Source organism: Gasterosteus aculeatus, chromosome 12 (genome assembly GCF_964276395.1).
Source record: "Gasterosteus aculeatus chromosome 12, fGasAcu3.hap1.1, whole genome shotgun sequence".
NCBI lineage: Eukaryota > Metazoa > Chordata > Actinopteri > Perciformes > Gasterosteidae > Gasterosteus > Gasterosteus aculeatus.
This window is the reverse complement of record NC_135700.1, coordinates 20,128,360-20,142,629: the sequence shown is the minus strand read 5'-3', so window position 1 is coordinate 20,142,629 and position 14,270 is coordinate 20,128,360. Positions and strand designations below refer to the sequence as shown.

The following is a 14,270-nucleotide window of genomic DNA, read 5'->3' as shown; positions in this document are numbered from 1 at the left end:
CTCTAAATTAGCCAAATAATACAGATATAAAGCACAGAGGCACAATGAACGACCATGGATGCTTATACAAGGAAACGTTGCCACGCCCATCTGTTTACAGCCGAGCTCTCCGCCCATGCACCGTCACGTGTCTTTAACTCGGGTATTACCGGAAAAAATCCCGAACCTCAGTCTGGTGCTTTGTGGAATTCGGATATTTCGGACAGCGCTTGAAGGCGGCATCAGTCGGACGTTTATAACTCGGCGAACAAACAGCCGTGTGGAGTCAAGAGTAAACAACCATGACACGTCGCGGAAATGTATTAACCGCCACGTTAACAACATTAACTCTTCTACTTTGCCTGCGTTCAGTCAGAGGTAAGTCCTTTTTAAACGCTCGACATAAATCAGTTTAATCGCGTTCATCCAGAACTGCCGCTGTCTGTTGATGTTGTTGTGCAGAATCTCACAGGTTTCTCCTTTTAGCGACGGACTTTATTTACTCCAAATGTTCGATTGATCGTCCAGTCTGGTCTTATTTTCCGTGCCTTTTTCCCCACGTATAATGTCGATGCAGTTAGTTCACCCTTCAGTTCAGAGGTCTGTTCGTTTTCCTGACTGATGAGGATAAAGTTTCTTCTTGTTTTCATCCTTGGTGTCGGTGTCTCCTGGTGATGGAAAGAGTGAAGGCTTCAATGAACAGAAAGGGAGATGTGCAACAGTTTTGTACATTTCCCCATCAAAGTTAACCACAAAATACATTTAAGGGTCCCTCATGACAATGTGCCCTTTTTCCATATCACATTCAATCTGTTATTTATACGTCCTTCATTCCAAAATGCAGCTTATTATTGTCATTGTAGAATGCGTCATTAAATGTGAGGCTATTCTGTTATTACACGCGAGGCTCTGTTATTACAACCTTTTTAGGTCCGTAAGGACATGTAGTTATTTCCTGCAAGCCAAAGGTCTGTTAACATTTCACTTGATCTTACATTTAAATGTGTAGTTGTCCCTGTGGGTCACATGAAGAGGCGGGGCGGGTGGAGAGGAAAAGAACACCATATGTTTGTCTGTCTGAGCCAGCTGCCACTCACCTGACTTTATTTCAGGCTGGATTGTACCAGCGGCACTTAAACCGCTGCCAAATTTGAGGACTTTCCTTGTCAATGATGTGGCAGACCTTCTTCTTCTTCTGACAATGGTGATGATGACGTTTGTTTACATTCAGGGCCTACTTTGCTTTGCTTTTCTACCCAGCGGGCGGGGTCAGGGGGGCCACCACGTAGGTGATGCAGCGTTACACGGTTGTGTAACTGCTCTTTCTCTTCTGCGGACCCGGGCTAATCCCGCAAGCTCTTAATCCTGCACACGAACACGTTGCGCTGTCGGGATTAGTTGCGAAAGAAAACGTGTTATTTGTTTACACCTTTTATCTCTTCTATCCGTTAACAAATATGAATTCTTGTATCTGTGCAAGAAATTTCAGTTGTTCTCATAACGACATCATTCCTTAAATACAGTGCTGAAAAAGACAGACAAATATGATTCCAACATTCATTTGTAGGGGTATTTTTTATTTTTATTTTTTCCATAGAGGCCGTTTGCGTCTGCAGCATTCACTTATTTTCTACAAGACAGTTCTACATGGAAGGACTCTGACGTGGCATCAATAGTGACTCAACGGGTTGGTTAAAAGAAATGAAAACAAAGATCAAAGATTATGTTCGGGTTTTGTAAATTTCAAAGCTTCAGCGTGACTCACGAATCTGCGGCGTGCCGCTCCCACTGGAAGTCTACACCATAATTTCCCTAATCCAGCCAGGATGTGTGACTCATCACTTTGGGCCAAAGCTGCAACAACCATTGCTTTTCCAAACGCTGCAGCACCGAAGACAAAGTAGATCAGATTTTAACTTTTAAAACTCAACAATTTACCATCACTTTTAATATTCACATATACATCACGTTCCCATTTCTCCTCACACGGAGTGATATTGGGAAATCCCTGGTGATGTCATCAGGGTTATTGTGGGATGGGCGTGAAGGAATGATTGGGAATGGAGGTTATTCTATTTTGGAGTGTTGATCTATAGTACTTGGGTTCTTCTGGGTTTTTTAACGTTTCCACATTCACAGGCCAGCAATTGAAAAGTTGCAAAGCCGCAACATATTTTGTCTGATTCACTGTAGCTACTTAAGTTAAAAATCAAAAAAATCATCAAATTGATGAGTCAGTAGGGGTGCAGTCGGACGTACTTTTACTGGATGTTGAAGTGATCTTATAATTCCCTGTTCCTCTCGTATTCTCAGGGGACTACTGCCAGGTGAATGTCTGCCACAACGGAGGAACGTGTGTGACGGGGATCGGCGAGGATCCGTTCATCTGCATCTGCACGGATGGCTTCGCCGGAGACACCTGCAACCTGACAGAGACCGGTGCGGCAAAGTGGAAGCTTTCTGGAGGCAAAAAACAACAACAAAAAAACAGTTGCATCGGACGCTTTGAAACCGTTTGTTTTCCTTCTTGCGTCTTTCTCAGGACCCTGCAGTCCCAACCCCTGCAAGAACGATGGGTCGTGCAAGATTGTCGCTCCGACCAGGCGAGGAGACGTGTTCAACGAGTACGTCTGCAAGTGCCAGCCCGGCTTCGAGGGAGCGCACTGCCAGACCAGTAGGTCACTTGTTGAAGGGATTCAGGTGTCCGAGTTGCCTCTGTTGCCTTTGGGATTTTAATTTTTACATCCACCATGAAGGTCTTTTAAATTTGTACTCTCAGTTGTTAGTATTTTTTCAAAGTATCTATATATGCAGTCCTTTTGGAAACCATTAGTGGTGACATACATTCTAATACACAAATAAAAAGTTACTGAGAGCGTGTGAGAGGAAATGTCAAGACGGATTTTTGTCCGTGGAGCAGAGTGGGCTCCATTTTCATTTGAGTATTTTCCATCCTGTCCCATCATCAGCTGGGAAGGAGGCGTGCAGTCCGCTCAGCATTTCCATGAAAGAGCCTCATTCAGCGGATTCTGCGGTCATTCTCTTCGGCTAATTAGAAAAAGGACACTCCAAGTCTCTTAGCATGCAGACGGCCTCCACGGAGGTTCAACACTGCAGCTATTGGTTCTCAAGATGGGCCAAATCAGGGGAAAGTAGACTTTGGTAGAAGTGAATTATGGCTTATGCTCTTCACGTAATGACCTGTCATTACTGCTGGAGTTTAGTTACATCAGCGGAAGAATCTGAAATCTATCATTTTGAATTGAAACAGCTGTAAACTCTGTGTGAATGACTGCTGAAGGGAAGAAGTCATAGGAGCCCACCGCCTGACCACCAATTGTAGTCTTCATGCGGTGCGGTTGTCGACTCCCAAACGTTTTCAGACGTCACCGGCTTGACTTTTGGAACGATGTTGAATCGCTCCCGATTATTATGTACTGTGAATGCACGAACATAAAGTCAAAGTTAAATCCAATGATGTGATAGCCGTATATTTCAGATGAAAAGTGACATTGTAAGACAGCAATTGTTGCATATCATTTGCATGAAGCACTAGAGGAAGGAGGGGGGGGGGGGGGGCTTCTTGGCACGGATGTCACGTGTTGCCACGACATGTGAAAAATAATCCCCGATCAAATCGGTGAGGCTGTTTCCCGTCCCTTCTCAGTGTTGTTAGCTGCGTTGTGCGAGTCTCGTCACAGGCATTTGTTTCTGAGTTAACAATCCTCTTAGTGTTGTCGGGAAAAATAATTAAACCGACCCGCGTGGCGTTCCGTCAGCCTGTCACATGCTTTAGTTAGTAAGATAAGGCTGGACCAGTTGCATTTAGCTTCACATTTTCCCGTGGTGTCTTATTTTGTAGTTTGTACCGAATGTCTGCTTATAATCAGCTGATTCAGACCTTTCATTCTGTCTCAATAGAAATCCAGACAAAAAGGAATCGCTTATAGCCAAAGCAGCAAAAGTACACATGATATACATGCACCATAGTGTAAAGGCCAACCGTAAAAAACACAGACATTCAACTGATAAGGTTCTGTGGCGGATAAAGCTGACTGATGTTCCAGATGTGGTGTCTCAATCACATGATCGGACACTGAAGTGCTGCAGGGCAAGACAGGAAATCAAGGAGACAGGAGACGAAAGATAGGCTTTGTCTCAAAAAGGAGTTTGACTTCAGCTTCCTGTCAAGGGAGTTAGTTAGGTTTTAGTCAATAACACTCATTGTTTTGTCTTTAAATCTAAGTTTCAAGCTAAAGATATTAGCTGTGTCTCTTTCCATTGCATGTGCACGAAAGAAAACCCATTGTATTTGCTTGTTGGCCTTATTTTCATCACCAGTGACATCAATCTGGGCGTCCTCCTGTTGTATTTCTGCTATTAGTTATACTTTCACATTTTTTCCCCTCAGGACCACTTTAAACTTCAAAAGTATCCCATGATTAGCGTGTGATAGACTATATGCGGCAGAGATGAAACAAATAATCCTTAAATAATGTCGGATCTGGCTGCAGTGAACGTTGTCTCACTGCATGGATGAGGTTCAGGGAAACGCCATAAACATCCATTGAGTTCCTGTCAAAACCTAAAATTTACTGGAGGAACTACTGTTTTTTGACCAGCTCATACTGCAGGCATGCAAAGACTATAATCACCGACGGTACAGTTCTTCCAGCACAACAGCACTGGTGCTTTTCTGATCAGCTAGTTAGCTGCAGTTATCCGGTGGACTAAAGAACGCAGAGGTGTATAGAAATAAAGTATTATATTGCCTGCCCTTAAGTCGCAATAGTGGTTTAACTGTCATCTTTCTAATTAATTGGTTTAGCATTCCCCTGTGCGCACAATTAGGCCATTGTTTTCTCAGCCGAATGATCCATGTGGACACACCGAAAGCACGCCACCTAGTGGGGATTAGAAAGTAATACGTGTGTGCTAAAGAAATACAATGAGTGACGATAGACATGCTTTGTTGCTATGTCTATTGGAGCAACATCATTAATAGTTCAAGATAGATGTAGGGAAACCGCGAATACGACGTTTATGGACTATTTCTATCAGCTTAATCACAAAATAAATCCTAGAGAGACGTTTGTCCGGCATAAACAGCATGTGTGCTCACGATGAATGGAGATAACCTCCTACAAGATCATGTTACAATTATCAGCCGTGACCTTTCACCTTTTGCTCCCCGAGCCCTTGAAGCTGGTTGCGAAGAGGATCCCACCTCCGCAGCGCTGCCCTCAGGGGCATTTCTGTCATTGCGAACAATTTAAGAGAAACGACTCATGTTGTAGAGGGTCAGGCTGTTGAGGGCCTCCACCTGCCCCAACCTCCCTCCGCTCGCCGTCTGAGATCTCCAAAACAATCGTCTTTTTTTTTGTGATTCCTGACTGAAAATGGAGTTGGGAGTTGAAATGACTGCAAGGGATTGCTGCCTTTTTTCCCCCCAGACGTGAACGACTGCGCTAACAAGCCCTGTAAGAACGGAGCGGTGTGTCGAGATCTGGACGGCGACTACGCGTGTCAATGCCCTTCGCCGTATGTTGGGAAGCAGTGCCAGCTAAGTACGTTTTATTTCACACACCTTTTTTTCCGAAAAGGAACATTAGCTGCAGTAATTTACTGGTAATATGATTTAAATTGTGGAGGTTAAAATATACACACAAACATCACAAAGTGTAGTAACTTGCTCGATGGTATTTTGAACGACTTAGGTTGCATCTCTCTGCTGGGGATGGAGGGAGGAGCCATTGTGGAGTCTCAGATATCCGCCTCCTCGCTGCACTACGGCATTCTGGGTCTCCAGCGCTGGGGCCCGGAGTTGGCCCGACTCAACAACCAGGGCCTCGTCAACGCCTGGACGTCGGCCGCCCACGACAGGAACCCCTGGATCGAGGCGAGACGACGGAGCGCTTTGAAAATCCAGGGGGGGGGGGGGGGCGGGAAGCTGGGCTGACGCTTGTTTTTTTTTTTTGTTTGTTTCGCAACAGATCAACATGCAGAAGAAGATGCGCCTGACGGGCATCATCACCCAGGGCGCCAGTCGCATGGGCGCGTCCGAGTACGTCAAGGCCTTCAAGGTGGCGAGCGGCTTTGATGGAAGCGCTTACACCGCGTACAGAGCCGAGGGCCAGCGGAGGGACAAGGTGAGGTGACCTCGCCGCGTTCCTCTCCTCCAGAGGGCTTCTCTGTCTCCGGACGCTCGCCTAACTCTCGCTTTGTGGCACGCCGCAGGTTTTCATTGGCAACGCGGACAACGACGGCACCAAGACCAACCTTTTTGACCCTCCCATCGTGGCCCAGTACATCCGCATCATCCCGGTGGTTTGCCGCAGGGCCTGCACGCTGCGCCTGGAGCTGGTGGGCTGCGAACTCAATGGTAAAAACGCCCGTCGCAAGAAACGCCTTCTCATTGTTATTATTATATTTATTATGACAATTTTTTTGAACAGACAAATTGCAGCGAGCTTCTGTGAACTCTCCTTTTTGGGCATTTCCTTCTTGCTGGGGTTACACTGAGACTCCATCCAGCTGTGGTCAGACAGAAAATGAATATTACAAACAGTATTGGACCTCTGGAACAGCAAAAACAGCCATTCTGAACACAAGCCACACATCACACAGCCAGGAAAATACAAACCTCCATCTTTGTGTGGTTATGTTTACACGATAAGAGCATCCAATCTTCTGCTCTGTACTCCTCTCGCTGCTCCGTCCTCTTGGTCAATTTCGGGTGTAATATTCTCTCAATCAATCACACTCTTCTGAATTTGGGTGCCTTCTTCTTTCCTCCTCTTCTTCTCTCCTCTTTCCGTCTCTCTCCGGGCTCCCCCCTCCCCTCCGCCTGCTTTTCATTCACAGTTTATTCGAACACGTCAGGTTGCTCGGGGCCTCTGGGAATGAGGTCTCGCCTCGTATCGGACGGGCAGCTTTCGGCCTCCAGCGCTTTCCGCACGTGGGGCATCGATACCTTCACGTGGCACCCTCACTTTGCCCGACTGGATAAGCAGGGCAAGACAAACGCCTGGTCTCCTGCCAACAACAACCGCTCAGAGTGGATCCAGGTGAGGGGGGTGGGGGGGGGGGGGGGGTGAGGGGGGGATATATGACTGCTGGTAAAAGTCTCCTTCAAAGCCAGCGGGTGTCGCAGCGTGTAACGGTTCCCTCTGTTCACCAGGTGGATCTAGAGAAGACAAAGCGCCTCACGGGCATCATCACTCAGGGGGCCAAGGACTTTGGGGTGGTGCAGTTTGTGACGGTGTTCAAAGTCGCCTACAGTAACGACGGAGAGTCGTGGAGTGCGGTGAAGCAGGAGAACAGCGGCAAAGATAAGGTCAGACACGTGTGAGCCCATAATATTAGATATTATTATAATATATATGTATTTTATTTAGAGGTGGAGCCACGGCTTCTTTCTCTTGAGAAACATTTTAGGCACATTTGCCGAGCCCAGATGATCCAGTAAAACCGCGGCTTTGATGTTTTTTACTGCGCGCGCAGCAGCAGCAGGCTTATGACATAATGACGCCGCCCGGGGGGCTTTGTCTGAAAGGCTCTGAACGCCTGGGGGGGGCTGGAAGGATCTGGGTCGTAAGGTCGTCAGAAGGCAGCTAAGCTCGGTTTGATGAACAAGCCCCTGATGTCTGGTTGATAAGACACACGGTGGACGTACCCGCCAAACGTGCACATTGTTAGGATGCAACAAGAGAAGCGCTCGCTCTTTGCAAACTGAACAAACTTGCGCAGAATGTGATTTTTATAGTAATTTATTTAACTAACCTTTACTTTTGCAGCTCTTCCTAGGCAACGTGGACAACAACACCCACAAGAAGAACCTCTTCGAGCCTCCGTTCTACGCCCGGTACGTCCGCGTGGTGCCCTGGGAGTGGCACGAGCGCGTCACTCTGCGCATGGAGCTGCTGGGCTGCGACGATTAGAAGCGGCGCCCGTCGGTCGACCGTGGCGGCGGTCCGTCCTCGTCCCCTCGGACCACAGCAGAGGGAGAAACGCTCCCGTCGGCTGCTGCTGGGACTGTGACACTCGTAGCACTTTCTAACTTTAGTGTTCATGTTAATGACGCTGCTTTGGCGTGGCTCACAGGCAGAACACCGCGTGGGTTGTGGATAACTTGAATTTTAATAATTTTAGGTAAAAACTAAATGTGGTCCTGGTTCGTGTTAGTTACTGGTGAGTGGATAGATAGTGATAGCAGCGCTCTTCACCCCTTCCACTTCTTACTTAAACAGTTAGCAACCCTCCATTTTTGTTTTTTAACAGTCTGCGGAGGACCGATGAAAAATATCCTCATTGCTGTTTAGTGACTTGTGCAATAATTTTATGATTAGAAAAAATTACATCTTTCAAATTTGAACTGCATAAATTTCAGCAGTTTTCTCCACTTTATTCTCACAAATAGTTTCATTGAGTGACGTGAAATATGTAGAAAGATGTGTTGAAAATAAACCTTGTTTTACATTTTTTTTATTATTGTTATTCACTGTTTGTGTTGTACTGAGATCATTTATTAAATATTTTTAAAAAGGTATCGTTTTTGTCTGTGTCATGTTGTAGTATAAGCTGATGGGTTACATATGAGTTTATTCCATTGCACGGGCAAACCTGTCATCATTGAAACTGTCTATTAAGAAAGCTGATACAACAGTCACATATCGCTGCTCATTGAAACCCGCAGGGGAAAGTAAAGCGTGACTATGTATTTATTTGGACGCTCTCAGGACAGAAATGAACTCAAAACGTTCAATTCAAAGCATTCGGTTCACACACACGCTGTCTCGACCAGCAGGATACGTTGAGATGTTTCTCCAGGAAGGACTACCGGGCCTTTGGCCGGCTGTTTAACAGAGTAATTACACCCTGTAAAGCCTTCGTCCCCTTGTAAAACTCGCAACGCTGGTATGCTGGGCCCCCGGCAACAGCTTTCATCTCTATGAAATGAATATGGTGGAGGACGCAGCATCTCCAACACATCTGTCCTACGTGTCCATACCTAACACACGTCCATGTCTCGTCCGCTTCGCACAACTTCTGGCAGTTTGGGTGTTCCCCTCCTCAAACAGCCGTACAGCACGAGCCTAAAGCTTGTGGGTGGCCTCACAGAAAAATAAGGATTCTGTAACTTAGGTTTGTTGCAGTAAAAAAACTAATCTGTTGATTCTCCTGGTGCGTTTGAACTGCCTTAGATTTCCAAAAGGGAATGGTTCAGTGGCATCTTTGAGACTTTTTGCGTAGTTTTACAGAATATGGTGGGAAATGCAAAACAAATGAAGGCACGTTTTAAACATTTACACCAGCCTTGTGATAATTAACTGTTAGTTTTAAGTCCTGGGGGATGAAACTGGGATCTCGTTGCCTTCCTTTCGCCGGGCTGCAGAATCCCCCTCCCCCAGGTGTGTTTCCATTCCAAACAGCTGGATGGGGGCAGTTGAGCATTACTTCCTACTCTGCAGCCAAACGTTGGATCACACGGATCCCTGCGTGACTGTGGAGGCACCTGTTTCGTCTTCGGCGGGGACACGAGGAACCTTAAAATGACGCTTTTTGTTGTTTGACCAGAAAGCCGATTTTCTCTTCAGGACGTGAGAAAGACTCGCCGACGTCTTCTGACTTTTGCTCCTCGACATCAAAGCCTTCCTTTCGGCAGGGATTTAAACCACGCGTGTTCCGGTAAGCGAGGAAGATAAATCCATCGCTCACTATTTAACAAATATGTTCCGCAGCCTTAATTGGTCAAACGAGCTTCTGAAATTTGCTCTACGATTTTGTAAATTTGTTTTTGAAAACTTTTTTTTTTTAAATTAGATTTTTTTTCCGTTTGGTTCTTAACTGGTCTTCAGGTATCTTACGTCAGACAATGTCACAGGTGTTGCAATAAATGACAATAACACAAATGGGCCCCGACTACCTGCAAAGCTGAAAACTGTTCTGCAAACAACGCAAATGTCTTTCGGCATCTCAAAGAAGCGGTTTTGTGGGGGGGGGGGGGGCAGAATGCATGAAACTATTTTCTAAAATATATTTGAACCAACATATAATACTAAAATGCTTAAAGTTGTGGTGGCAAGATTAGAGTTTCATAAAAACACAACAAATGTTTTTTAATGAAACAGCACTCAGTAACATGGTGTCATGCTGACCTCTGCTGACACTGTCCGCTCACTACATCCAAACTGACAAATACAGAATACAAAAGTAATCATTCCCCTTTGTGACTTTAGGCACAACGGAGCCAATCCAATTTCTCTGTGAGGATGACCTTCGGCCTCCAAGCTGCCCTGTTGTTGGGGGTTCAGCTGGTTCTCTCACCGGCTGCCCCCACAATCCCAAGCAACTTCTTCTACCGCGACTACCTCAATGGACACGGCGACAAAGGCAGTATGCAACAGGATGAATGAGACTTCATGTAAAACGCGTGTGTGTGAATGTGTGTTTCTGTCACATCTAAGTAGATCTCACGTCTGCGTTTCAGCCGGTTTCAGCGGCGTGAAGCTCCAGGTGGATTCCGCTCAGCCGACGGTGTTCTCGGTCAGAGGGGGTAACGCCACGGTGCCGTGCAGGTTCTGGCTCGAGCCCGAGTCGAGCTCGCCCAGGCGGGTCCGGGTCAAGTGGTCCTGGCGGCCTGCTGCCGGGGGACACGAGACAGACGTGCTGGTGGCCGTCGGCTCCCGCAGTCGCGGTTTTGGGGCCTTCAGGTTGTCTAAACATATAAAATGATGAATTGCTGATTTACTCTTCCATCTACAAACTTTTTGTTTTAACCCCCCGGCGTGTCCGTTGGTCAGGGGCCGCGTGCAGCTCAGACGGGAGTTCCCGGGAGACGCTACGCTCCTGATGACTGACCTCCTTTTGAACGACACAGGAAGTTACCGCTGCGAGGTGGTGGACGGACTGGAGGACAGGAGCACTTCCGTTTATCTGGAGTTACGAGGTACAACGCGTCCACACCATGACCTCGATGGTAGAGCTTTAGTTTATTTCCTTCTTCTGTAACAAATAAATGGAATCAATATGGCAATATTAGTTGCAGGTTAATTAATGGGCATTTCCCAGTGCAGTCTTTCTGTCTTATAGACAACATTTAGGATGTCTTTGTTCCATTTAAAGCTTCCCAGTGAGGCACCTTTGCACACATACTTTGAGTAACAGCGTCCAATCAATTCCTCCGCTCAGGGGTGGTGTTTCCCTACCAGCACCCTGGTGGTCATTACCACCTCAGCTTCCCGGCAGCCCAGCAGGCCTGTGAGGAGCAGGACTCCACACTGGCCACCTTCCCACAGCTCCTCCGGTCCTGGAAGGAAGGCCTGAACTGGTGCAACGCCGGGTGGCTGGCCGACGGGACGGTGCAGTACCCGATCACCCGGCCCAGGGCGCCATGCGGCGGGAGCGGCCTCGCCCCCGGCGTGCGGAGCTACGGCAGACGGCACCTGCACCTTCATCGCTTCGATGTCTTCTGCTTCTCCTCTTCACTCCAAGGTGAGGCGGTGTGAAGCGAACAGCGTCACAGGTTCAAGATCTGCTTCTAGAAAAGCTTATTTTTCTTCCACAGAGCAATTGTCACTAATAACATTAAAGAGCTTTATTGAGGCTGCAGAAGTTCCCCTTGATGCCACAATCCCTGTGTTTCCTTCAAAGGGAAAGTCTACTACCTTCAGTCCTCCAAGATGAACCTGACTGATGCTCAGCAGGCGTGTCAGGAGGACGGGGCGCAGGTCGCCAAAGTGGGACAGCTCTACGCCGCCTGGAAACTGACGGGGTTGGACCATTGTGACGCCGGCTGGCTGGCCGACGGAAGCGTTCGGTACCCCATCAGCAGCCCCCGAAGAAACTGCGGCCCCCCTGAGCCCGGGGTGCACAGCTTTGGCTTCCCACCCCCTCAGCACAAGCACGGGGTCTACTGCTACAAGTCGAGTGATCGTTGAGAAGATCCATCTCAGCTGTGGGGCCAGAGGTGTAAAGTTGGCACAGGTTCCTTTAAACATGTCATCAATCATAGAATATCAAGAAAGAGCTTGAGATGATTGAGATGTTTAATAAAAGAAAGCCACTAGAAAAAAGGCTTTTACGGGAAAACAAAGATAGATTTACTTTTTCAGACTTTTCTTTTGATGTACTGAATCATTTTTCATTCTGGAGCCTCAATAACTAATCAAAATGGAGAAAAAACTCATTTATTGCTGGGTTTTTGTACAGCCGGCTCACAAGTAGATATAGTGTCCAAGTGTTTTGTTTTTTGTTTTGTTACCCGGAAATAGAAGCCATTAGATTGTTTTGTTATTTCTATAATATCACCTCGATATTATAGATAGATAGATACGTGGATATATTATACGGAATTTCCTTTTATTGTGACACAAATAAAAATAAAAAAATTATTTACAAATATTTTTTGTGTCGCAATACATTTTGAATATTGAACTTCAAATTAGTATTGCGTTTTTGTTACCTTTACGGATTTGCATTAAATCATCCTGGGATGTTTGTTGAAATGAATTGGATAGCCGTACCTATAAAATCTTCCACCCGCCGCCATTTTTGTACATGCGTGTATTATGTTTGTGCACATCAAACGTATCATCGTTATTCACAGAGAGTTCATATTATTATCGTGTAATCACTCGTCTCCTCACTCACATGCACATCTTTTTAATGTGGGTAACCCTACCGTTTGTGTCTGAAAGAGTGAAAAAGCTTAAAGCACAACGTTCTTCTCCTCCTTAAAGAGTTCCCTCTTTGTCCGGACTTTTCCACTGATAATTATCTGTATAACAGAACAATAAAAGTGTCCCGGTGCCTCACTTCCTGCCGTTGACTGGGCCTCGAACAGCAATATCACCCAAACCCTGAACAGCACCACGATGCAATTGCTCGAAGACGGGGCAGGTGTGCTGCTGCCTGCTGATAGACAGATGTACAGGTAGATACAGAGAGCAAAGTCTGATCACGGCCAGCAGATGGCAGCCAGCTGTTTGGAAAGATAGAAGCATGGGGCGAAAAACCTGAGGATGTGAACTGCAAAAAGCATCGTCCATTCCCTTGGTTGTTTTGGTGATCCGCCGGCTGTATCACACGGCCCGACTGGAAGGCAGATGTTTCATATTTCCACCAATTCACTGCGAACGAGCTGCGGCCTTGCAGAAAATCTGGCATTAATGGAACACAATGGGATTAAATGAGAAGAATGAAGGGTGACACAAACGTGAGTGCTGAGAGCGTCTCCACTGAATGGAGCATTTGGATATATGACACAAAGTCGCCATATGGGAAGGCTTCAAATCTGCGTCACATGCTGAGGAGAAGCATGGAGTTATTACGCACAACACCAGAAATACGCAATAGACTAGTGGTTCTCAACTGGTCTGGCTCCGGGACCCACCATCACCCCTTAACGACAAGCCGCGACCCAAATCGAGGAACATTCTCAACTTCTCAAATTGATTTAATGAAAATATGGTGCACTTTGAACCTGAGATAGTTTGGAGACAGAATACATAAGCCAACACAAAAACAAGTTTCATGAAAAAACAAAACAGCCAGCTGTTAATTCTAATTTTTATTTTCCCAGGCAAAGGCCCGCGGGGTCGCGACCCACCAGTTGAGAATCACTGCAATAGACAATGAAGCCACAGCAACTCAGGTTCATGGAAAGGAAGCAGAGTCGTGCTCGGACCTCCACACCTGAGACTGAAGGCGTGGAACACAATATTTGTGTGAGTGGACACAGTGATGATGAACTCACTCACTAAAAAAAGACTTTATGACGGGAAAGAAAACAGCAGACCCCGTCATTGTACAGCTGTGATGTTATAATTCCACTAAATTTAGCAAAAGTGTAAAAAAAGCCTGTGAGAAAATACCAGACTGCTGAATACAACGTTTAGGATTAGTCACAATATTTCAGAGCGTATTAATACTTTCACCGACGTAAACGATCAAATCTGTTCAGCTGCTGAGTTTCCAAGTAACTGAAATATTGCAATAGCATAATAGATCTTCACCTACTGCGTGAAAAACAGGATTTGGGCCTAACGTGTGACGCTTCCAGAACCACAATCACTCAGTCACAGTTTTGAGGTGATGGTAATTTTATTGTATCACGTAGTTGTCAATTGAGAAGGCTGGAAAATGTGATTTGTTGAAAATGTTCATCTGGCTTGTGAACCGTCCTGATTGAAATCAATCATTTATTCATTATTTTAAAGTGAATTCCTAACAGCTTGATATGAGTTTTGATCTGTAGATATAAAAGTTGTGTTCATTAAATTGTTGTAAAC

At 46.1% G+C, this 14,270-nt stretch overlaps 2 protein-coding genes across 3 annotated transcripts; both read left to right on the top strand.

Moving 5' to 3' along the window:
• The first annotated feature begins 129 nt into the window (after nucleotides 1-129).
• LOC120831496 (lactadherin) lies at nucleotides 130-8,525 on the top strand. Of its 2 annotated transcripts, none has more exons than XM_040196959.2 (10): nucleotides 130-357; nucleotides 2,293-2,418; nucleotides 2,522-2,653; nucleotides 5,433-5,546; nucleotides 5,697-5,878; nucleotides 5,973-6,128; nucleotides 6,217-6,361; nucleotides 6,844-7,046; nucleotides 7,160-7,315; nucleotides 7,776-8,525. In XM_040196959.2, the coding sequence occupies exons 1-10, from the start codon at nucleotides 282-284 to the stop codon at nucleotides 7,917-7,919; spliced, it is 1,434 nt and encodes a 477-aa protein (XP_040052893.2). In that variant the 5' UTR covers nucleotides 130-281; the 3' UTR covers nucleotides 7,920-8,525. The 2 variants fall into 2 exon arrangements, with proteins under 2 accessions (XP_040052893.2, XP_077941758.1); XM_078085632.1 differs by having other exon boundaries at nucleotides 160-357; nucleotides 6,862-7,046.
• Nucleotides 8,526-9,399: 874 nt separating this feature from the next.
• On the top strand, nucleotides 9,400-12,520 carry LOC120830699 (hyaluronan and proteoglycan link protein 3). Its single transcript, XM_040195530.2, has 6 exons — nucleotides 9,400-9,666; nucleotides 10,218-10,374; nucleotides 10,469-10,691; nucleotides 10,782-10,927; nucleotides 11,170-11,472; nucleotides 11,632-12,520. The coding sequence occupies exons 2-6, from the start codon at nucleotides 10,251-10,253 to the stop codon at nucleotides 11,916-11,918; spliced, it is 1,083 nt and encodes a 360-aa protein (XP_040051464.2). The 5' UTR covers nucleotides 9,400-9,666; nucleotides 10,218-10,250; the 3' UTR covers nucleotides 11,919-12,520.
• Nucleotides 12,521-14,270: the final 1,750 nt, after the last annotated feature.

What these genes read in the sequence shown, in the direction of transcription:
- LOC120830699 (XM_040195530.2), top strand. Translation starts at nt 10,251, where the DNA reads ATGACCTTCGGCCTCCAAGCTGCCCTGTTGTTGGGGGTTCAGCTGGTT. An exon ending in TGGACACGGCGACAAAGGCA is followed by an intron (nt 10,375 to 10,468) that starts GTATGCAACAGG and finishes TCTGCGTTTCAG; the next exon opens with CCGGTTTCAGCGGCGTGAAG. An exon ending in CTTCTCCTCTTCACTCCAAG is followed by an intron (nt 11,473 to 11,631) that starts GTGAGGCGGTGT and finishes TTTCCTTCAAAG; the next exon opens with GGAAAGTCTACTACCTTCAG.
- LOC120831496 (XM_040196959.2), top strand. Translation starts at nt 282, where the DNA reads ATGACACGTCGCGGAAATGTATTAACCGCCACGTTAACAACATTAACT. An exon ending in ACAGGAACCCCTGGATCGAG is followed by an intron (nt 5,879 to 5,972) that starts GCGAGACGACGG and finishes GTTTCGCAACAG; the next exon opens with ATCAACATGCAGAAGAAGAT. An exon ending in AGGGCCAGCGGAGGGACAAG is followed by an intron (nt 6,129 to 6,216) that starts GTGAGGTGACCT and finishes GGCACGCCGCAG; the next exon opens with GTTTTCATTGGCAACGCGGA.